General features: G+C 36.2%; 1 protein-coding gene across 2 annotated transcripts in view; it reads right to left on the reverse strand.

Annotated features, from left to right (window-relative positions):
- PTPRO (protein tyrosine phosphatase, receptor type O) overlaps window positions 1–24521 on the reverse strand; it is a 200363-nt gene that overhangs the window by 55647 nt on the left and 120195 nt on the right. The window contains exons 11-16 of one of the 2 annotated variants that reach the window (XM_027838702.1): window positions 18956–19107; window positions 17063–17183; window positions 13204–13343; window positions 10166–10298; window positions 5460–5580; window positions 487–555 (exon numbers count right to left, since the gene is read on the reverse strand). In XM_027838702.1, coding sequence (XP_027694503.1) covers window positions 487–555; window positions 5460–5580; window positions 10166–10298; window positions 13204–13343; window positions 17063–17183; window positions 18956–19107 — 736 coding nt within the window. Of the gene's footprint in view, window positions 1–486; window positions 556–5459; window positions 5581–10165; window positions 10299–13203; window positions 13363–17062; window positions 17184–18955; window positions 19108–24521 lie in introns of those variants that run through there. The other variant, XM_027838703.1, reaches the window with a different exon arrangement.

Here is a 24521-nt window from a genome sequence, read left to right on the forward strand (position 1 = left end):
TTTAAACCCACGTGGCAGCTAGGTGATCTGTTATTTGTGTGACTATTTTATTCATTTGGTGGTTTGATGCTAAATGTCTACATATATATCATCGTAAAGCTGCTACTACTTAGTGTGTTTCTCATAGGTAGGGATTCTAACTAATGCAGATTTGTATGTGTCATAACATGTATCAGAGTGCCTGATACAGTGATAAAGAGTCAGAGGACCTCACCTCGAGTCCTACTTCTAATAACCTTGGGCATGCCACTTATCCTTCCTGGGCCTCAGTTTCCTTATCTGTAAAAGAACTTGGACTAGGTAGCCTCTGGGCTTCCATCTTATATTTGTGAAACTGAATTGAAATAATTTCAATTAGGAAGTCATAGCAATAATAAGAGGTCATTATCATCTGCAATTTTATAATCAAAATCAAGTACAATGCTTCAAAGTGAAATGGGGCTCTTGGAACACTTTCCTAAAGTGGGGTTCCAAATTAATACTCACCAGTTGTAGGGAAGCTTTCCATCTCTTTCTAAGGAAGCGAAGTTGACAAACGTTCCAGCTCCACATTCTCTGTTTGAAAAGAACCAAATAGTCAAGGTTACTGCTTGCCAGTGCTTGGCACAATACTGCTCTGAGACAGATTCTTTATTTGAACAACATTGGAGGTGGGGAGCTAGAAACAACAAAAATCAGCTAATGTAAGTTGTAATGGAAAAGCAAAACATCAACCATTTCACAGAATAACAAAATCAAATTGGATAGAATCATAGCCATCTGTTTTGAGTTCCTTCTACATGGTTTTCATATGATCCTGAAAAATAAAATCCTTAAAACTAACTGCAGTAAACATTCTTCAAAATTTCCATGAGAAGGACTATGCTGAGTCCCCCTGTAAACTCTGGAGCATTTGATCTGCCACGGAGATTCAAAGGAATATAAACAAACTTCCTTCGTTGGGCCTTGAGTCCTTCGCTTCTTGACTCACGGGGTCATAGGCCTTCTAGCTGGAGTTCTACCTTGGAGAGCACCTAGTTACAAAAGCTCAGAGTGGAAAGGGAACATGGGGGACACTAAGTCCAAGTCAAACTCCAATGAGAATCCCTTCTGGAGCATCCCTACCAAGTGGCCACTCAAGCCTTTCTTTGCTTGAACAGGGAACACATTGCAACAGAGCAGTTTCAGATGTTAGAATGTTTCTCCTTATATCAAGCTTAATTGCCCCTTTTTTTAATGACTTCCTTTCATTTCTCTTGACTTTTTGGAGTCAAGAAAAACAAACCTAATCCTTCTTCCATTTGGTAGTCCTTCAAATACCTAAAACGATTATCATGGAGATGTGTCTTCTCTTCTCCAAACATCCCTAATTCCTTAGTTAATCTTCATGTGGCCTAATTTCCAGGCCCTTCTTCATCCTAGTCACACTCCTCTGGATGCTTTTCAGTTTAACCTTTAGGTAGAACAGTGCATAGAGCGCTGGGCCTGGACTCAGGAAGACCTGAGTTCAAATCCAGTTTAGCATCTACCAGCTGTGTGACTTTGAACAAGTCCCTCCGTTTTTGTAAAACTAAGATAATACTTGTGACACTGACTTTATAGAGTTGTTTTAAGTCTGAAAAGAGATAACATATGCAAAGTGTTTTTGCAAACTTCAAAGAGCTGTGTACATATTATTGTTTTTGTTGTTAAAGAAAAGAGAGCCAATCAAAGTTCTTATGGAATATTTAGGGAAGAAAAAAATTATTTTCAGTGAGGAGTGTGAGGAAAGGCACAAAAGAAGAAGGGTGTAACTGGAAGAAAGATAAAGGTTCTGAAATCTAAAAATGAGGATGGAATGCATGCCAGGGTGATTCTCAACTTTAAGCTTTTGGAGACTGCAGTATTCCATGAAGCACATTCACAGAACATCACTACGAGAACATTGTTGCTAAAAACTTGGGGTTTTGTTTCAGGAGAAAGCTGAGGATCATTTAAAATCAATGAATAATATCCTCAAGGGAGTCTACACATGCTCCTTTCAGCTCAATTCTGAGCCCATGTCAAATGTCTGACCAAGATATATGTACTAATGGATGAGCAATATGGGTTGTCTGTTCAACTGCAGCCTGAACAATAACAGGCATTCTTCAACCATTTGGTTTTTCCTGGGTGTACAGTTAAGCCTGTACGAAAGACATGAAAAGGGAAGTGTTCCCACTTCTGAGTGATTATGGATCTAAATTAGGCATCTGCACAGTACTCCAGAATTATGGTAATAAGCACAATGTTGTCTGTATATAGGAACAAATGAACAACCTTACCATCTTTAGACAATTTCTTCTTAAAGCACACTTTGCAATGGACATCCAAATAGAAGATGGTGAGGTCCTCCCAATAGTTCTTTTTGTGGCTTATATTTTACTGATTTTATATGTATGCTAAATTGTTATTTTGTACTATTGCATTTGCAACCTGTTAAATTCCCCCCCAAAAGATTTTCCATTGTGTTATGATCTAGCCTGTTTCCTGTTTTGTATTTGTAAGATTTATTGTACCGACTAACAGCTGGTTGAATGAAATAAGACCAGTGCTGTCAAATACATGGAAAATCTAAAATGAAAGAGGGAGGAGGGGATTGACTGCTGGGCCACTGAACTGTAACCAAACAGATGCATCTGAACTAACACATGTACTAGATTGTACAGGAATTTCTTAAGGAAAATGATGGGTCACTTGAGTAATGTAAAACTGGATCACAAAAAAGCTCTTGAGAGTACACTCTGGTGAGCAGTACATCACTGATACAAAGAAACCTGAAATCACAAAACCTGAAAATCAAAAGGATTCCCCATTTGAGTGAAAACTTAAATCATTTACACCTTCACATGATACATACAAAGCCAACAGAAAGTAACTCTAATGACTTAAATCTTAAATTGTACAAGCATTTTATGATACCACAGTTTTAGTTAAAAAGACACCAATAGTTTTTTTTTTTCCCTCAGTCTTTTGTGGTGTCTATTTTCTTCATTTCCTTCAGACAGAGACCATTCTTCAAACTCTTTCTCACCCTCTGGTGCTCCAAATGTACTCAATACCCAAGCTGAGGTTATCTAAAGTAGCAAACTACTCTCTGCTTTTCTATTACAATAGCAATCTACTCTATAATGAAAAAAGTCCTATTCACCAAGCTGTGTTATAAAAGAAAGCCACAAAATAGAAAAAGTGTTCAAAAATAATTCTGGAAGTGTACAATCCAGAGAATCATGATAACACCCCATAGTAGGGCTGGTACCATAAATCTCAAAGGCAATTGTGAATTTCCCCCAAAAATCTGGGAAATGTAATATGCAGGATCCCTTTCCTACCCACTCTGGGGCAGGGGGAAATTAGAGAAAACATCATCTGGGATTGAGGGCTGGGGAATGACTTCATGAAATACAAGAAGCCAGAGTAGGCACAGAGCTTTGGGGAGTGACAGGCTAAGAGTAATTTAACAGGGACACACTAAGAGTAGTGGTGGAGATGGTGTTTTCCTTCCCAGGCCCACAAGAAGGGACAACAATGAGTACAGACTACTCTGATCAATCTTGGCAACTCACCCAGATGGCTAAAGTTTCAGGAACTTAGAGATGACTTGCAGGGAATATTTTTAATTAGACTAGTCTACTTCTCCCTTTCTCTCTTTAGCTAGGTGCAAACAGCCCCTATTACTAAGCATGTTCCTTTACTCTGCTTAAGTTGTTTCTTGTTTTTTAATTGACCTAGTTTTACTTCTCACAAACAACTGAGGTCAACTGGGATATGTACTTTTTTGGGTTTATTTGTGGCACAAGGGTGTGGTGAGAAGTTCTGGTAGTTCAGGAAATTCACTAGGAAGAAAGCTTCTACTTGAGACATCCCAATTCCTTTCTAGTATAAGAAAATCTCTCTGACTAGGGACATGCTTATGAACCATTTATCTGATATTTTTATTACAACATTTTTAAGCTCTCAAAAGCAGAATTTTATAAAGGAAATTCACTTCCCTATGACTGGAGAGTCTAAACTTCCATTATTATAACTGTTGGTAGAGTTCATTAAAAGAAGCAGGCCCTTCCTTGACCCCTTGAAGTTAGACAAGGGTGGTGGAAAGGAAGAAGACTGGGAACTGGACAGAGAGTCCTACCACTGTATTGGCCCAGTAGGCATTTTCTGTGAGGATTCTGTCCATTTTCAGTTGGGAAGGAGAGGTGAGGAGAGCACAGCCACCTCTACTGATTCATGGCCATATTTAGTATCACAAATAAAAAATGCATTTAAAAGGTATGTGTTCTTTTTTCTACTATTCTCATATAGGTAGTGATAAATAATTTGCCTACTACTTTTTATATTCTGTCTCTAACCTTTAACAATAAAATTTTCAGAAGGTGAAATAAATTGCTAGAATTTTCTTCTTTTTTAAAATCAATTACAGTCTCAAGAATAGAGCTGGAACTTACACAAAGTAAATTCTTGCTTGTTGGTTGAGTGAATAATAACTTAGCTATCAGATCAAATCGTCAGGTTTTCCTGAGATGAATGTAAAATGCTTTGCAAATTTTACTATATAAATATCAGTTGTTATTTATTCTATGGGTTATCTGCCCTACATTCTAACTCAGCTTCCCCCAAAGTCCCCAGGATGATGACTCCTAAAGAAAAGGAATTATGGTACCACCCTGTTGGATGATGTGGCTAGGTATGCAGACTATCGCCAGGACTTCCAAAATGCCAGGTTTCTGCTTTCAAAATTATAGGTTCAAAGAGCATTTCTATAAATTCTCATTCTTTGTTATGGTTATATTTCTGACAGTTCTGATGAACAGGACAAAGTTCCTCTGCCAGTGGCCAGCAGGCAGACAGACTCCAGGGCTGGAGGTGGATGTAGGGGGAGAGACGGGGTACTGGAGAAGTATTCTTGTCTGGCTCAGGAAGATTAATTGATGAAAAGATGGCCAATCTGAAATCAAATAATAAAACTCTACCTTCCTATATATCATCTATAATGTTGACTCTAAAAAGTTGATCCTCACATTGGAAAGATTATATGACATCAATTAGAAAACTTCACAAATTTTTATTTTAGAACAATTCTACTTATCCTGTAAAGTTTGCACTGATCTTCACAACATTTATCAGGACCTAAACTATCCATTGCTCTTCTTCCATTACTCCTCAGTTCATTAGACTAAGAACACATAAATAGAATCAGTCATTAACACAATAAAATACTACAATGATGGTAAGTCTTAGCAATAATATCAGTGGAATAACAGTTTGAGGAAAAGAAATTCTGTTTCTGTGAAGTGCAGAAGTTAAATGACTGAAATTTTTTGAGTTGGAATGTTTGCCCAGCTCTCACTTCCAATGCAGTATGATTTATGAAGGAATACTCTAGGAAAATTAAACCAAAAAATGAAACTAAACTAATAAACTAAGAAAGTGGCTATTTTTGCTTAGTGGGAAATGGGACTCACCTGGCCATCTGGAGATGCTTTTTCCTGAGAATGATGAGTGTAACAAGAAGCAGCCCAATCAGGAGTATGCTCAGGATGGCCAGCACTGAGATCACTACCACATTGGGATTCATCTCAGTAACTACAAAGAAAAGTTGAATATGTTAGTCACTGGCTTCAGCACATAGAAACTAACAGTTTTGTTGTTTTTTTAATCTGATTTTATTATTAACTATCCTCAAGAATAAAGCGGCTCAACTAAGCAAACAATGAATTTTTCTAGGGTATGGTATCATAGAGTAAATTTCATCAGTCCTGGCTGATAAATATTATTCTGGAAAAATTGATTAATGTTTCTTTTTCAAAGGTCCAAAGCTGTTTTTTTAAAATTTTTTTTCTTTCATGACTAAGATCACTTGGGATTTGAAAAGTGTGGGTGTCATTATATCTGTGGACAACCAAGAAGTCACAAAATATTGGCATTGGAAAGAACCTCAGAGGCCAACCAATCTAACCTATATCTGACTAAATAATCCCTCTGTAACAAGTGGCTTTCCAGCCTTAATTTAGAGACCTAATCCTCTGTCTCCTGAGCTAACTATTTTGGAATAGTTCTAACTATTGCAGTTTTTTTCCCTTAATTTTGGGCCTTGTGCAACTTCCAAGAACCAAGCAACCAAGTCTGATTGCCCTTCAAATAGTTGAAGGAATCTTTTTTTCTCCAACACAAACATCTTTAGTTCCTTCATAGATCTTCATATGGCATGAACAAAGCCTTCCATCTTTCTGATTGCTTTCCCTGGGACTCTTGGGACTTTTGAGGTTGCAAATCGTTTTCTGAAAATATGATGCCCAGAACTGAACATAGTCCTCCAAACGTGGTTTGACCATGGCAAAATACAAAGGAACTATCATCTCCATAAACAAGGATACTATGTCTTTCTTAATTTAGCCTCAAAGATCATTGGCTTTTTTTGGTTACCATATTGTACTGTTGACTCTTTTTGGATTTGCAGTCTATTAAGGCACTCAGATCTTTTTCACATATATTGCTGGAGGTATTCAAATACCTCCTCAAGCTTGTACTTACTGTTACTTGTTAAAAAAAATGCCCCTACTATAAGACTTTATATTTGATACTATTAAATTTCATTTTAACATATTTGTCCCAGTGTTCTATCTTGTCAGGATCATTTTTGATACTATTTTTGTCAAATGCATTTTGTCAGTGTATTAGCTATCCCTCCCAGCTTTGTATCATGGGTAAAATTAGTACAAATTCCAACAAAGCTTTTATCTGTTACTAATTTTTTTTGATGTAAAACAGTAAAGGGCCAGAAAAGAAACTAGAGCACTTCATTAGAGACCTAATTTGTTGGTAGGTAGAGACCTAATAATGTCTAAGTTGACATTAACCCATTAATGACTATTTTTGTCTTGAATCGGTTCTGAGTCCACTACCCTTCTGTTTAGCCCATATCTTTCCACACGTCTACAAGAATGGCATGAGAAATGTTGTCAAATGCTTTGCTGAAATCAAAGTAAACTATATCTATAACATTACTCTGATCTTTCAGTCTGGTAATTTCATTTAAAAAAGGATATGAGGTCATGACCAATCTTTGATGAAATCATGTTGAATTCTTAATCATTTTTTTCATTTTCTAGATGTTCACTCACCAACTTTATAATAATGCCTAGATTTTTGTAATGGATCAAAGTCTACAGAACCTATAGTTTACAAACCTCACTTTCTTCCCTTTTTTGAGGATTGGGAAAACATTTACACATCTCGAGTCTTATAGTACCTTTTCTACTCTTCGTGAGTTTTCTAACTTCACTACCAGTGGGTCAGCAGTCACTTCTGCCAATTCTTTTAATATCTTCGAATGTAATTCTTTTTGACCTTGTTACACCTAATCATTACTTCTATTGTCAACTATCATTGTTTCTTCTAGCTTCTTTCTCTTTTATTTCCTAATGTAGCTTTAAGAAAACACCATTTTTTCATTATCTTTATCACATTCATTGTTAGCCCCAGTTCATCATAAGCTTTAATGTTCCTAATTCTATTTTACAAGATAGTTCTACATTTTTATATTCTTCCTCAGCTATCTGTCCTTTGTTTATATCTTCTTTACCATTTTAAAAGTACTCAATGCATTTCTTCTCCTTTGCAAGGGCAGGCTTGTCTTTTTAAAATCTAAATTTATTGATGAGTCAATGAACTCAAAAGTGTATGTCTTCATTTTTGTTTCAGAGAATTCCTTTTTTCCCTCCTTATCATAAATACTTCTTTGAGCCTCAGAGAGGAATAGTGAATAGAGAGCAAACCTCAGGGCCAGGAAATCCTGGGTTCTGGTTCTATCTCCAACACTCACTGGATGAGTCATTTCAACCTTTCAGTTAAGTGACTTGCCAGGATCACAAAATTAGTAAGTGTCTGAGGCTGGATTTGAACTCATGGAAATGAATCTTCCTGACTTCAGACATGGCACTCTATCCACTGTGCCATCTAGCTGCTCTCATTAATAATAAAGTATATGAAAAATCCATGAGCAGGTTGCTAGTACAGTTCATTCTGTTGATCTGTAGGCTTAGATGTTGTCCATATGCCCAGCTTAAGAGATTAAATGTATCTGTCAATGCCAAAATACTTTATGCAAGGACTATGTATTTCTAAATGTTCCATCTGATATCCAAACTACTGCAGGCACTTAATGATCCTCGTTCATTTGTCCCTGCAAAAGGCCTTCGGGTACAGAAGGATATTACCCACCACAAGAGAATCATCTCCTCCTCCTGCATTAAAAATGAGATCATTGAATTGGCTGGCACACAAGATCCCTAAAGGGGTTGGTTATATTCCACTTCTCTCTTAGAGGATCCTAAGAAAGGGAAAAGCTTTGCCCTAGTTGAGATGTCAGGCAGCATGACAGAAAGCAGCAGAATAGAAGTTAGGAGACTGAAATTAAAATTCCTGCACTGTTACTGATTTGCCATTTGTCAAATCATTTAAAATCCATGGGTTTGAGTATCCTTATCTGTAGGATGGGGATAACAACATAATACATTAGCTGCCTTATAATCTTGTGAGGGGAAAAAAGAAGAAAATGTTTCATTTATAACAACATGCAATAGATCCTTGTTGTACAATTTGCTATTTATTGTTGTAGATTTTAAGTTTATATACAGCTTACATAAATATAGCAAATAGGAGGTGGTATGAAAGGATTATCTATTTCCCCTCTCTGAGGAAAAACAAAATTCTCTTCTAATTATATTATTAAATAAATTTTTAAATCTATTAAAATGATAGATATGTTATAATTATTAATAAAAAGAATGAATTTATATTATTTAATAGATAAAACCTATTAAATAACATGCATCATTATAGTTTATATTCTTATAGTTATACTTTAATGCTTTGATTAAACTGTGATGTCCTTGATAGGAATATTCCTACAATGATGCAGAATACTACTCATTCATATCCTGTTGTTCTCTTGTCCGTGTCCTGCAATAACTATGGAGCATCCACGCAAGGGTCCTTTCCTCAGATCTCTTATCATTACATGGGTACCAATGAAATACAGTATTAATTGTTTATCTCTTGCTATATCCCAGTTATAATTTTTGAGTTGAACTTGTGAATTCATTGGTCTGGAGAACTCCAGGTGAGGTAATCCCCTCTACCAGTACAGATCAGCACCTACCATGGAATTACAGTCTTAAAGAGTTGTCTAGGCCACCAAGAGATTAAATGAATTGCCTCAGGTCATATAGCTAATATGTATCAGAGGTATGATTTGAACCCAAGTCTTTTTGGCTCTGAGAGCAATTTTCTATCCACTACTTTATGCTGCCTCATATGTATTTCTAATGTTATATATTAGATACGCAACAGATTACATTATATGAATCTACTTTTTTATATGAATCCATGTTTTTATAGATCAGTGGCATCTAACTCAAATAGAAACAGGGACCACTAAAACATACACAAAGATCCCTGCTGACATCATATTGATTTAGTTTTAAAATATAATTTTATCTGTTTTATTGTTTTTTCAAAATTCATTTTGTTAATTGTATTTTAATCTGGTTTAGGGGAACTGGAAGTGTTGTAGGCCACATGTGGCCCATAGGCTTCATATTTGACACCCCTGAGAAAATAAATATAGAAATGATATTACATAAAAAATGGTAATTATGAAACCAACAAAAAAGTGATAATCATGATCTTAAAAGTTTTAATGACAGGTATCTTTACATTGGGTTGTGCATAAGATAAATAGTGATTTGAAAGCTAGAAGTGATTTGCTGACTCAGACATTTTAAAATCTGAATATAAAATAAAACTACGAAATTAAGAAACAAGAAAAGAAAAATAAGCCAAGAAGATGAAAATGAAAAAAAGTATTAGTTTAGGTATTCCTTTTCTATCCAATTCTACTCATGATTTCAGAAAATTTCTCTGTTTTGCTTTAACAATGTTATATTACCGTAGTTTAATAATGGCTGGGTAATTCTAAACCCAAAGCAGCCACAGTGCTTACCTAAATTTTACCTAAACACATTTTGGACTATAGGTTTGTGAACATCAAGGAAAGCACTTCAGATCCAAGTGTATGAAAAAAGACATAGCATACAACTGGAAAGACAAGGGAAAAACAAAGCTAGAAATAGTTTATAAAGAAAACGTATGTTATAAATGTATCTACCCATTGTGGAGATGGCTATGAATGTAGGAACACTGGGACTGTTGTGACTGAAGCTGGTTACACTACAGTTGTAAGCAGTGGCAGGCAGGAGGCTGGAGATCGTCACGACATGAGAAAAAACAGAAACTGGCTCCTAGAGTTGCAGGAGGAAAAAAAAAGAGAGAGAATGTGCTTCATTGTCTTCTTTAAGAAGTTCTTTTTTTTTATTTTTAGGCAATTGGGGTTAAGAGACTTGCCCACGTCACACAGCTAGTAAGTGTCAAGTGTTTGGTCTGAGGCAGAATTTGAACTCAGGTCCTACCTGAGTTCAGGGCTAGTGCTCTATTCACTGCACCACCTAGCTGCCCCAAGAAGTTCTTTCCAAAGCAGTGATGCTGGAAGCACTAGCACCCTTCATATCCATTTCACTCAGCCTGAATCAATTTCTATCAATACATGTCTCTATAACTCTGGTTACTGGGTGAACTGAGTAACTGCATTCCTGGAAATAGCAGGGAATCAGAACATTCTTTACTATCAAGCAAAAATCTGCAGTCACCCAAGCCAAGGAAAGTCAAAGCCCTCAGAAATATTTTCAGGGTCATTCTCCCTTCTCCATCACCTTTCTCTGAAAGCAAAGTGCTAAGGAAGGTCAATGGGGTGAAGGACATGATCCATTGGATTTTCCCTGAATGTCTCCCACTCCTGGAACTTCCTCATCTCTGCCTCTTTGCTCTTCAGGTCTCCTTCAAGTCCCAGCTAAAAACCCACCTTTATGAGAAGCCTTTCCCATTAATCATAGGGCCTTCTCTTTGTCAATTATTTTCTATTAAATACATATGTATGTGTGTATGTGCATCTTTATCTATATTTCTCTATCTACCCATCCATCCATCTATCCATCTATCTATCTATCTATCTATCTATCTATCTATCTCTTGTTTCCTCAGTTATTTTCATGTTGTCTGCCCCTGACTGTAAACTCCTTGAAAGCAGGGACTGTTATTTGCCTTTCTTTGTGTCTCTAGTGCTTAGCCCAGTGCCAGGCACATAGTAGGTGCTTAATAAATGCTTATTAACTCACTGATTATTTGGTGAGCAGACTTGAATATGAAATGTTAGGTAAGAAATAAGATTTGGTTAATCAGCATATAGCAAAAAGAGCACATTTTAGTATGGGGAGGAGAAGGGGAAGTAAGGAAGGGAACAAAATAAACTTCCTAAATGTCTAATAAATTATATCTCTATCCCAAGGATTCATCTTCATAAATACACTGAATATGTAGATGCATAGGACTGTGCACTAAACAAAGTAAGTCCTTCACCATTCTGCTTTTCCTTTACCTTTCCCATGGAAAAAAGAGGTAGTAAAATGAAAGAATAGGCTCCCTGTCTTTAAAATATAAATGTTACCGGGGTTGGAGTATCCATAGTCCTGGTTACCACTATAAATTCTACTAAATAAATCCTAACTCTGAATATCCCTTTAACCTGTTTTGTATGCCAGTCCACAGTCCACTTCTTTTCCTTCACATAAATATTTCAATGGGATTTTGCAGAATAATTTACACTAAAGGTAGTAACCATTCTATCCCTAGAATCCATCAGTGAGGCTAAACAATACCTCATGGTAATGTTGATAGGACAAGGGTAAAGACTAAGGAGAGAAGTGTTAAAAGGAAGAAGAAAAAAGAAGAAGACTAAGAAAAGGAAGAAAAAAGGAGAAAAAGAGGAGTTCTGTTTGATTGAGGGAGAGTTCTGATAGCTTGTCAAGGAAAATTGCCTAACTTTACTCCTCATTGAAATTTTTCACAGAGATTGCCTATGGTTGATTCATTTCCTTCACTTCTCTAGAGCACATAGAAATGGGGGCCACTAATCTGTAGTGATTCCCCCTGGGCCATACTGACTTAGTTTTAAGATGTAATGTTTTCTATGTTTTATTTATTATTAAATGTTTACCGATTAATTTTAATCTGGCTCGGACAGCACTCAGGGTTGTTGTGGGGCAAAAGGGGGAGTGTTTGACACCTCTATTTGAGGCCTCACTTGAATTTCTCTTTGTGTGGAAGATTCTCTTGACTGTGGAGTTAGTTTCTATTTTAGGAGTCTTTATCCTAGCTTTTGGCCTGAAAGTGATGACCCTAAAGACTAATGAAATGTAAAATCAAGGACCTTTCTTGTTCAACCTTGTCATGAGGCTAGTAGACAAGGTCCCAGAAATGACATTTTTCATAAAAAAAAAACAACATGAGAATTAACATGCTTGGTCCAGTCATAATCCATTTAGCCCTGGATTCTGTCTTTAACAATGGCATTAAGAGATCATTCTGCAATTGTATTTTTTTTTTACAGCAAATTCAAAGAAATGTATTTTGAAACATATTGAATCTCTGAGGTTCTTTTTAGCTCCAAATTCATTAACTCTGTGATAATTTTTCTGAATATTCCAGTATGGAACTATTGCCTACAAATTTGTCTACAGCTTAAAAAAACATGACTCACATTTTCAATCACTACTTTGGTTTATTAATTGATGTGTAGAGTAGTACATCCTTTTATTTGACCCAAATTTGCCACCTTAATCCTCAAGAAGTAACCCTGATTTGTAGATATACTAAGAGAGTAGGTAAATAGCATTGGTAAATAGCCTCTTATCCCTACCCTTCCTGTTTTAAAAGACTAATCCTATCCTCAGCCTCCTCTCTCCAGACTGAGGCATTTAAAGCATTTAATTTGTCTTTATTCCACAATATTGTCATATAGATATGCTCCTTTCCTCTTCCAATTCCCTTCCTTCCTTCCCCATAACATGAAGAAGAGATCGTGGGATAAGAATGAAGAGCAAAATAGTCTCCAGACCTAACTTTTGGTTCTCATATTTTAAAAACATTTTCATATATTCTATTTATCTGTATTATATAGATCAAAAGATCAATCATCACATGTGGTTTTGAATTCTGGTTGATTGAAAATATATAGAGGAGAGTCTTCTTGTTCAAGTAACATGCCTGAGGTAATGAAAATAAGTGCAGAGAAGAGATTGAAATGCACAGTACCTGGAGTTTTATTTCCTGGTTAGAGCCAACTTGCTGACAAAAGACTTTGTAGAAGTCAACAACTCCGTCTTCCACCCATAGCAGAGTCACTGAAGTCTGAGTCTTATTCACTGCAAAAAGTGATTTTGGAGGAGCTGGTTCTGTAGGCAAAGAAAAGTAAAACCTTTGATTTCCCTATCCCTTCACCAGTTGTACCATTTTGTCTTTGGACCATCAAGAGGAAAAAGTAAACAAAAGGAGTCTAAGGAGCAGTCTTCCATAAAGCTTTTCCATTATTTTTAAAAATAATTTACATCTAGAAAGTCAGGAGCAAAATGTCTTGCCTTTCTTTCTCCATGTCACATATTTCTCTATTCAGAAAACTTCCTGTTTCCAGTTGAACCTAGTTATAAGCATCATCTAATAATAGATTGTGTGCTAACATGTAAAACAAGCACAGGGAGTTGTCACTTCCTTGCATTAGAAGAACTGGTCTGCAGCAGAAATTCAAAGTTGATACTTGGGAATGCTGGGTAAAATGACGCAGAGGCAACTCATCTCAGTATATGTTGTCCAGTAACACTTGTCACCTTCAAGTTGAGTCAATTTAATTTTGTTCTCAAAAAATGACTTGTCCTCACCAATTTAGGAAAGTAGACTTTTTCACTACTTTTAGTTGACAAGATGAATGAACTAGCTTAGTGAATCTAATGGGAATCTAATGTCTTTTCAAAGAAAGTTATGAGAGTGGTTCTGATCATTAAAAGTATAGACCAAGGGTTCTTAACCTTATTTGCGTCAAGGATCTCTTTGGTATTCTGGGGAAGTGTGTGATTCCTTCTTAGAATAATGTTTTCACATGCATAAAACATGTAGGAAATTCAAAGGAAACTAATTATATTGAATTACAATTATCATTATATGTATGAATATATATATATGTATGTGTGTATGTATATACATATACACATACTCATACACCAAGTTTATGGTTCCCGGTAGACTGATGTAATTCACACGTCAACAAAGCCTTTACATCCTTCTCTGACTGACAGATTTGGTCCAGTCTTGTGGGTTTCACTCTAACAATAATGTCTATGGCTCTTTTTCCCCTTGAAAATGTGAGAATCTGACACTGTCTCATGAAGAGTTCCCCAGCTTCTTGTAGACATTACACTTCCAAAACAATAAACATAGAATGGAATCTATTAATGGCACAAAGAACACAGTCAGGGGCAACTTGATAGAATGAAAAGAGGGTGGGCCTTGGAATTAGGAAGACTTTCAAAAATATATAATAAAAACAGAGAAGGCACTTACATCTGAGCTTCTTCAGCAACACACTAGTTAGAATCTCCCATCTGGTGAGCCCAGTTTATTTTCCCATCCAAAGGGTCAGTCACAGTGCCTACAAATTCCCAGTACTATACTTAGAAAGATCCCAGCAATGTGAGAGGACCATGGCATGGTTCCTGATTCAGCTCTAGTATCTCTGAACTCTATGGCCTCCTTAGGCTTGGGTAGTTATACAGGGATCTAGTGACTTGTCATGGCTCCCTTGCTCTTCCAATATCCCTGTCTCTTAGGAGACCACAGTGCCATTGCTCTGATCCATACTCTTCTCTTAGTGTCTTCAGCTTGGTGCTGGAATTTCAGGGTATTTACTTAGTAGCTGCTGCCTCTATTGATGCCAGCTTTATGTTCCTTATTCTTTACCGCATAGTTTTACAATTGACTAGTAACTATTACCTCTAAGCACTGTTTCTCCCGACCTGGAAGTCCCTACTTGTGACCTCTTTCTTATGGTTTCTCTTTCCTAGACATCCTGGCTAGAACTTTTTATACACATGCAAATGCACTTTCAGATCTCCTAGTTAGAAAAATAGAAAGGGAGTGACTGGGGTGATAGTTTGGGTCCTTTCAGCATGAAAGGGTTATATCTACTATAGGAAATACATTAACCTAGTGGACCCTTTTCTAGTAAATCTTGACCAATAAAAAGAGTTTATTCATCTTGTGTTCCATGGAATGATTTGTTTGGTTCCCTGCACCTGCAATCCTTTGACCTTCACAGCTTAAGGCCACTTACTCCAGCCTGCAATATTGGCCTCCACTTCAGACCCTGGGACCAATCTACCTTTTACTTCAATACTGCAAAAGGTCCATGATGTTGTCAATGTGAGTTTTCAGATCTTTCAAGAATTACAGAGGCCAAAAAAATCATGTCCTGATGACTAAGGCATCAACATTCCCAGATGTATATACGAGTGTGTAAATGTGAGCACTGTAAGTCCCTCACACTGGATACAATCAAAGATGAAGGATAATCTGTACAGAAGAGTACTATCTCTTGTCAGTGATCAAAACATGATTATACAAGTAGTCATGGGGCTTCATAAATCTCACAGTTGGAAGAAAAAAGTAGTTTCTTCGTCAATTTGTTTTTTGTTCATTGAACTTGAGAAGAAGCAATTGGTTCTTTAATGCCATCTGGAATATTGTAACTAAGTACAAGCCTAATGCTATCAAGTGAAGTTTCTGACAGATGCAGTGGTTTGTGTTCATAATGATGTCCTAGCATAGACTCAGAAATTAACATCCGCATAACAATCTGAAGTGTATTTTCATGTTGTTAATCTCCTTGCCATGGAACACCATTTATTACCAGTAGACTCAACAGTGGTGGAACAGAGTCTTTGTAAAAACTGAGTAGCCCCAGAAATCTTGAAGCTCTTTTTTTTGTTTTTGTTTTTGTAATAAATATATACTATCTTGCATGTGGGTTATCTTGGTTGGAGTAAATAGCAGCAGCATTAGATCAATAATCTAAGAAATTGTTGTGTAGTGATTAGTCATGTCTAACTCTTCATAACCCTACTTGGGGTTTTCTTGGCAAAGATACTGGACTGGTTTGCCATTTCCCTCTCCAGCTCATTTTACAGATGAGGAAACTGAGGCAAACGGGGTTAAGTGATTTGCCCAGGGTCACACAGCTAATAAGCATCTGAGGCCAGATTTGAACTCAGCTCCTCCTGACTCAAGGGCCAGCACGCTGCCGCTAATCTAAGAAGATAACACTACAAATTTCATTTGACACATCTTTTTTGGGAGTCTGAAAATTTAATATGTTGAAACAAGGCACTTAACACATGTTTTTCTGCTGTCTGAAATCTTTACACGAAGTCATCCTCTAATAGAAATAAGAATATTGGTCCATATATAAAGTATACTTTCTCACACAGATCTGGCTTGTATAAAAATTGGATGTAGACTACAATCAAAGATACTTTTCAATTTATCCCTTTCTACATATTGTTTTCCATTGTAAGAGACATATTTTAAGTCTTTTCTCTTCACCTTTAATACTAGTGCCATCTTTCTGAAGATTATTTCCAATTTATCCTGTATATACATTGTTTGTACATATTGTTTGCATATTGTCTCCTCTGTTAGACTGTGAGGTCCTTGAAAGCAGGGACTACATCTCAAGTACCTAGCACGGTGCCTAGTATATAGCAGACACTTAATAAATTGTTATTGATCAACTGATGATCTGTATTAGTAGATGGTCTATATTTAGATGCACATGGTAATAGCTATTTACATTTATTAGCATGTCATGGTTGCAAAACACTTTCATGTACTTTAGTATTTTGTACTCAACATCCCTGTGTGGTAGGTAGTACAAATATGCCCATTATAAAATGGTGAAATAGCCTTGGTTAAATAGACTTGGTTAGTGATTTGTCCAATGTCACACAACTAGTAAGTAGTAAAACCAAATCTTGAACTGTATCTTCTTTACTCAGAGATGAGCTCTCTTTCCACATAACACACACACACACACACACACACACACACACACACAGAGTAGGCTCACCCAGCTTTACAACATGGGGCAGAGAAGTGTTGCTTCCTCTTTCAGTACAAGCAGTTACTGAGAGATTGTAAATGTCACCTGGAGGTAGGTTTAGCACTGCAGTCATTACATTGCGTGTTACCTGCAAAAATAATCAAAAATCAAGTATAAAACCTCAAATAAGCCACAAAATACATCATTTCCCAAAAGTCTCTTTTAAGCTTTAATAACTTTACAAATTATAAATGCTATAAACTTAGAAAAAAACATTAGGAAGGTAAATTATTTAAAATTTTAGAATATTGGTATGTTTCTTATTAAAATTCAACACAACTACTGTCTTGTGCTATATATTGCTCTAGTCAATTTTCTAACAGTAAAACTTTCATTAGCTGCTGCTCAAAGACTGAACAGATTGCATTTGTAATCTCACCCTCGAGACATCCAAAAGAGGAAGTTTTGATGCATGTATGAAAGTTTTGATGTAACCTCACAAGAAAAAGCCAGGCCTGGTATCTGAGATGGCCAGCCAAAAAACCTCCACTAATAATTGTTCCAGTTGTATAGATGAGGCAACTGAGACTCAGGGAGATTAAGTGGCTCACCTATAGTCACACATCTTGGCATAGTAAATGGAGACGTGGAATTAACCAAAAGGTTTATAAAATTTGAAGCGAAAAAAATTCCCTCTTCTTAGGGCACAACACATCAATAGTATCTGTTGCTGGACTGTGTAATTCATTTTGATAATAATGTGAATTCCATGCATAGAGCAGGTTCAGGGCCACACAATGAGGTGCACGGCATATCAGAGCATGTGCTTAAACCAGCCTAGAGAGGCAATTGTTAAATTTTCAGTGTGAGCATTTACACCTCAGAAATCAGCAGACACTACAAGTCAAATCATGATTTATTACTTTGTTGATTATCTAGACTCAAGAAAGATGGAGAAAATGTTAAGAATATGTCATGGGCGTATTTTCCCCCAGACAAGTAGTTGTTAAACATTTACCAGCAGACCCCTGCTTATACCAGAAAGGATTACCATAGAGCTTTCTACCACATATGTCCAGTTGCTACTGATAAGTATATCAGGCAAATCACATAATCCCCTTGGATCTGTTCCCTCATTTTTAAAATGAAAAGGGTGGATTAGAGGGCTTGTGGGGCCCCTCACAGCTCTAACTCTTTGATCCAACGATCCCAAATATATTGCTTAGTCTGGTTATTATGCACTGGATTTAGGCATTTGAACCTCAAGAACCTATTTCTCTGATGAGACCAGCGAACAACACTGAGTTCCTTCTTTCTGTTACCCTATCCCTTCCAAAGATATCAGGGAGTTAGAACACAGTATTCACCGATACACATGCAGAGTGTGCATTAATGAGGATAGAGGATGAGATAGGACAGGATGACAATGTCTAACTTCACTGCACCTCTGTGTTCCTGTAACAGCTGATACAGAGGAAAAAGAAAATGCTCATTATGTCAATATGTACAGTTAGTGAACAAAGATAGAAAAGAAAGAAAAAACATGAACAAAACACTAAAAACACATAGAAGAGAGAAGAAGGAAGGTCAAAGGGAGCACAGACAAATGAGATGTTAGCATTGTTGTGTTACATATAATATATACTTAGAAGAAGAATTTTAAAAGCTCCATGTAATAAGAGATTCATAGTTTCATATATCAACCGTCTTTTTCTGTCCTCTATTTCTAGAAATGTTCATAGTTATTAAGTATATAATAAAAAAGAAAATGTGAAATGCAAACAAAAAATCAAACCAGAAGTTAACATTCAATGTAGATGACCATTCAGAATTTGAAATACATGGTGCAGTGTTTGTTTTTAAGCATTTGCACAAATATATGTTCTATCACTTTTGTCTTAGGATTCTATGGACACATACACTCTTTTTTATCTTTTTCTTTCCTTCAGCAACGACCATCCAATGCAGCATTCTGGAATGGGAGAGGTTAGTTGTGTCATCCCCATACATCCAACTTATATACAACAAGTTGTTGAAATATTCAACAGAAGTGATTTCTGGAGCCACTGGGGCTGAAAAAAAGAGATGCATTTCAATATGATGGAGCAATGGTTATTAACATCATAATCATTTCAACATATGTTTAATTTAGGTAATATGAAATCCTAATGGCACTTCCCCCTCCACGGTCCTAAGAACTTGCAGCATCTACTTGAGAATTGGGTAGGTAGGGAGAATTGCATAGACACTTGGTTTCTTGGAGACTACTCCTTCCTGAACTATCTGGTATTTCCAGGTCTCATATATGGTGAGTGAAACAAGTGACACATTGACCTCATCTGATAGCATATGCAACAATCTATACTTATACATATTACCTTCCCCACCTCCAAAAGATAAAAAAAAGAAAGGAGGTGGGTGTATCTCTTCATGTTTATGTCAGGACATTGAGGCCCCCTATAGCATTCCAAAATGCTATGGAATCCCCATGAAGCTTGTATATGTAGGTACACCTATTATAACAATTGATGCCAATATACACCAATGGGATTATTATATAAGTAAACCCTACTTAAAGGTCCAGAAAAAAAAAATCAAAGAATACTCATTCATAGTTGAGGTCCGTTATGTTATGTTTTCCTTGGGATCTCAAACATTAACTTTAAACAAGTAGAAGTAGGAATAGTTGGCAAAGATTATTTCCACAAAATGAGCCAAAGTTTTAAAAAATAGCATTTTTCATCATGTCATGAGGTTAAATTGGATCTAGTACTAACCACTAGAAGGAGATAATTCCATTCACTGACCATTGCTGTACATTTGAGGTTTAGGGGTTCTGTTGTTTTGTTTAGGGAATGACTGTTGTCATTGGATTATAGGGTCATCCATTTAGAGCTGGTAGGGGTGTAAAAGGTCATGTAGTCCAATTTCTTCATCTTACAATGTGACCAAATGACTTAGAAAGACTAAATGATTTGTCCAAGGTCACACAAGTGGCATGGAGTAAAGACAGGATTCCAACCCTCATCCTGACTCCCAACATAGTACTATTTCTACTGCAATTTTTGAGGAAAAGTTACCGAATGTTAGCCATGTAAACCTAGCTGAACTCTGAATTTAGCAAGAAAGACCAGGATCTCTTTTCTCCTAAACTCTCATTAACTCTGCCCCTCACTCAAGGATAAAGTTGTGGTTGTGTGTTTTATCCTTTGTTCTCAAAAAGGACCATGACATCAGGGAGATGATGACATGACTTGCAATTGACTTTGATTTGAGTGAGAGAGAGATTTGTGCAAACTCACCAGCCTCACTTTCTCCTCCAGAGCCCTGTCCAGTGGCCAGATATTGATCAGGATGATTGGAGATGGCCCAGGATGAAGTGGGAGACCTTGACCCTTTTCAACTAAGGTCTTTTCAGGTTCTCACTTTGAGTGAGGCAATGCCCATTCAGTGAATAGACGTCTTTAAGAAATCAGTCAAGGGATGGCCCCTTTAATAAAAAAAAAATCAAACTGGGAGGGGAAGACCCTCAGGGTTGATGGCCAAAAGAGAAACAGTTACTACTTACATTCACTCTGAGCCTGGAGGGCCCAAAAAATAGCCGTTAAGTGGTGCTTGGGCAGGGATCTATTGTTGTCCAAACCATGAGATCAAGAGTGAATTGGGTTTAAGGCTTGGTCTTTGAGAAAGAAATCTAGCTAGTAAACCCCAAGTTAACTAGCCAGCTATCAATGAAGAGTATCTTACGCAAATAAGGAGGTTTAAACCTGGTTACATAATCTAAACTTAATAGCATAATATCTGTGAATAATACAGAATTCATCTTCTAATATGCCTCCCACTTTCCTTGGCATACTATTGAATCAAGAATTATTGATGAAAAGGATTTGTAATACCCCAAGCTAAGTAACACAGCACAGATAAGTGTGAGATAGAGGAAGTTTCAATTTGCACTTAGCAAAAAACATTTAAAATGAATTACACATTTACTGGGAAACAATGTGCATTGCACACAGTAGGAACTTAAGAATTGCTTATTGAATTTGAGAGTTGAAGATATGAAATCACAGAAAGTGCTAAATAAAGCAAAACAACCTTTAGCTAATTATATTCACAATGGAAGCATGCATGTACTCAAACAAATATGACCACATATATTTCCTAAAACAGTTTTCTCTCCACCATCTAATTCTAGTGAGGAGAAAAAGATTTTGCTTACAGTAATAAAAGCAGAAATAGCATCAAATTTAGATATCTAATTCATTTTAGATGAAGGATTTAGATTATTACACCATTTTATCCCTTTCAAAAAGTCTACAATGTTTCTAAAAAGCCACAAGATGTCACCATTGGTTTGTTAATTGTCATTTGGGGCCCATTGACCAGTTATTTTTGGATAAAATTATATAATTGTGAATGACTTCAATGTGAAGGTTTTAATAAGGCTCCTCACTTCCTCCAAGAGGAAGAGATATTTCTCCCTACCATTGAAACACAGGGTACTTTTCTTATCCTCCTCCACTATAACCACAAAAAAAAAAACCCCAGACCTGACATCCTGAGAGATTATAATAATGTAAAATCTTTATTTTGGTGTAATGTCATACTATCCAAGTTACCATAGTTCTTCGGATGAAAACCTGTATATATGTATCCAAATTGTTTACAACTGGGGAAATTCTATCCTTCCACATTTCTTACAAGTATTAAAAATTAGGGGGAAAGAAAAAAAATAATCAGAAGTATGACCAGTTTGAAAAGGCATTTCAAGAAAGCACATTTTCAGAAAATTCTTATGTAATATGCATACCTTGAAATATTACTGATATTTCATAGGAATTAGGAAGGTAGAGGGGTGTTATGGATGTGAGAGTCAGGAGACTTATATACAACCTCAGCTCTGCTCCCAATGTGCTGAGTGACTTTGGGCACGTCATTTTTATTAATCCGGAATTTATTTTCTTCATCTGCAAAATGAGGGATTTACAGAGATCTCCTTGGGTGTATACCCTAAGTATATCAAAGACAGGAAGCAACGATTATTTTTGTAACAATAACAACAAAAAGATCATTTACAGATTTAGAAATGGAAAGGACTTTAGGGGTTCTTAAACTGGGGGTCTGTGACTAGATTTCAATGATTCTGTGAATCTGGATGACAAAAGTTATGTATTTATTTTCACTAAATTTTAAGTAATTTGCCATTTCCTTTAATTATAGAAGTAGGCAAAAACAAAAATCAAAAAACAAACAAACAAAACCCAACATTCTGAGAAGGGGTTCAACAATTTGCCAAACTGACACAAAAAGGGTAAGAGCCCCTGATTTAGTCCAATTCTCTCATTTTACAGATGAGGAAACTGAAGCCCAGAGAGGTTAAAAATGACTTGCCCAAAGTCACATAGGACTGATAGAGTTGATATTTGAATTCAAGACCTCTGCACCACACTGTCTCACACATGCTCATTGATTGGGGAATGACTAAACAAACTGTGGGATAAGAAGGAAATAAAATATTATTGCATTATTAAAAATGATAAACATATTCTTTTTGTCATCTTTGCCAATCTGATGGGTGCAGGGTGAAACCTCAGAGCTGCTAATTTAATTTTCATTTTTCTACTTATTTTCTATTTGGAACATTTTTTTATCTGGTTGTTGACAACTTGGATGTCTTCCTTTGAGAGTTTCTTGTTCATATCGTTTGGCCATCTGTCTATTGGGGAATGGCTCTTATTCATATAAGTCTGAATAACTTCCATGTATAAGAAATTAAAACAAATGGAAAAATGGATATAAAAAAGGAATGATGAACATGAACAATTCAGAGAAATGGGTGAGTATTTGTATGAACTGGTGCAGAGTAAAGCAGAGTTAGGAAAACACTATACCCAATGACTACCTTAATGTGAACAGAATGAATATGAAACAAAAGTGAACGCAGGAATTGTAATGAACAATACTAGCCCTAGAGTAGAGATGAGAAAATGTACCTTCCTTCTTTTGTTGGAGAGGTAGAAAATTAGGTTACATGTTCTAGCAGTTGTATTCAGTTTTAGTTCATTTTACTTCCCTGCTTGAGGGTAAGTTATTGATTATAGGCTGAGGGAAGGATCATTTGATGTGTGGAGAGGTGTGTGGTATAACTAGAAATGACTTACGAAAAACTAAAGGGCATAAATAAAACTTTATTTTTTTAAGGAGGGGGTTAGATCATATGATTTCAGATTTTTTTCTAGCTCCAAAGTTTTATCATTTTCTAAGTCTACAATAGCCAGATTTCTAGATTTGATATCTAACAACTCTCCAGAAAAATTAAAATGTGACCAGATTGAGGAATAATATAAGTTGGTCATAGTAGAAATTTATATATGATATTTATATATCATATATATATATGAAATTATGATATATGATATATATGAAATTTATATATGATTCTCCAAGTTCTTCAAAAATAATTAATTTCATCTGATTAAAATTATTTTTCTAAAAGAAATTTATTTTATATACCTCTTTATGTGCATTTACTTAGGCATCGCTTCCTCACTCTCTTCTCTCTACTCCCACTCCCAACTTTAATACAATGCTATTCACCCCTAAAAATAAGTTCTCTTTGAAGGGATATTCAAATAGTCCAGTGGATTTGTGATAACATTTATGTGGACATTCCCTCCAAAGATACAGATTGCAGCCCATCTGTGTTTGCCCATCCTCTACATGTTCTGCCATAAGTTCATTACAGGGATTTCCCTCCATTTTGGGGGCAGGGGATGGGGGAAGAAAGAGGGGAAAAAAGGCTTCCTGTATTTCTTCTGACATCAGATAAAAACTATCTACTGATTACCTCTTGGTATTACCATGTGTCCAGTCCAACTTCTTTTTTTAACTATATTTAACTTTAATGATAATCTTAATTCTAGTCTTTCTTTGTAGTTCTTATTTATTGTATGTTCCAGCCTGCTAACACCTGCCATGTGCCTTTTCATTGTCCTCTAAGGGATATTCATTCTTAATGATTTTGAGAGAGTAGTGTTCCATGACTCACTTCCATAAAATAACACCAGTAGAAGTTTGAGCTCATTAGAACAGTCTTATAATTTCCCAAAGAGAATTGGATCCTCCTTCTTCCTCTTTCTATTGAATTCTCAGCCTAATTCATTATACATTTATACTGTCTGTCCAAGGTAGAGACACAAATGATTGAGTTCTATAGGCTGTCTTACCTAACTTCATGCATATCCTAATCTGGATAGCAAGCATTATTAATCCATTCAGTTTTTCCTGTGTGGATGGTGTGTATACACACACACACACACACACACACACACACACACCCTTTTGATCAGTTCTGGATCTCTTCCAAAGGAGCTCTCTTTGAAAGGGATTGAAAAGTAGTCTCTATATATACATGTACTTACATGCTTCTCCATCTATTTATCTATCTATCTATCTATCTATCTATCTATCTATCTATCTATCTATC

This window comes from Vombatus ursinus, unplaced genomic scaffold, assembly GCF_900497805.2.
Source record: "Vombatus ursinus unplaced genomic scaffold, bare-nosed wombat genome assembly UNPS02014830.1, whole genome shotgun sequence".
Classification (NCBI taxonomy): domain Eukaryota; kingdom Metazoa; phylum Chordata; class Mammalia; order Diprotodontia; family Vombatidae; genus Vombatus; species Vombatus ursinus.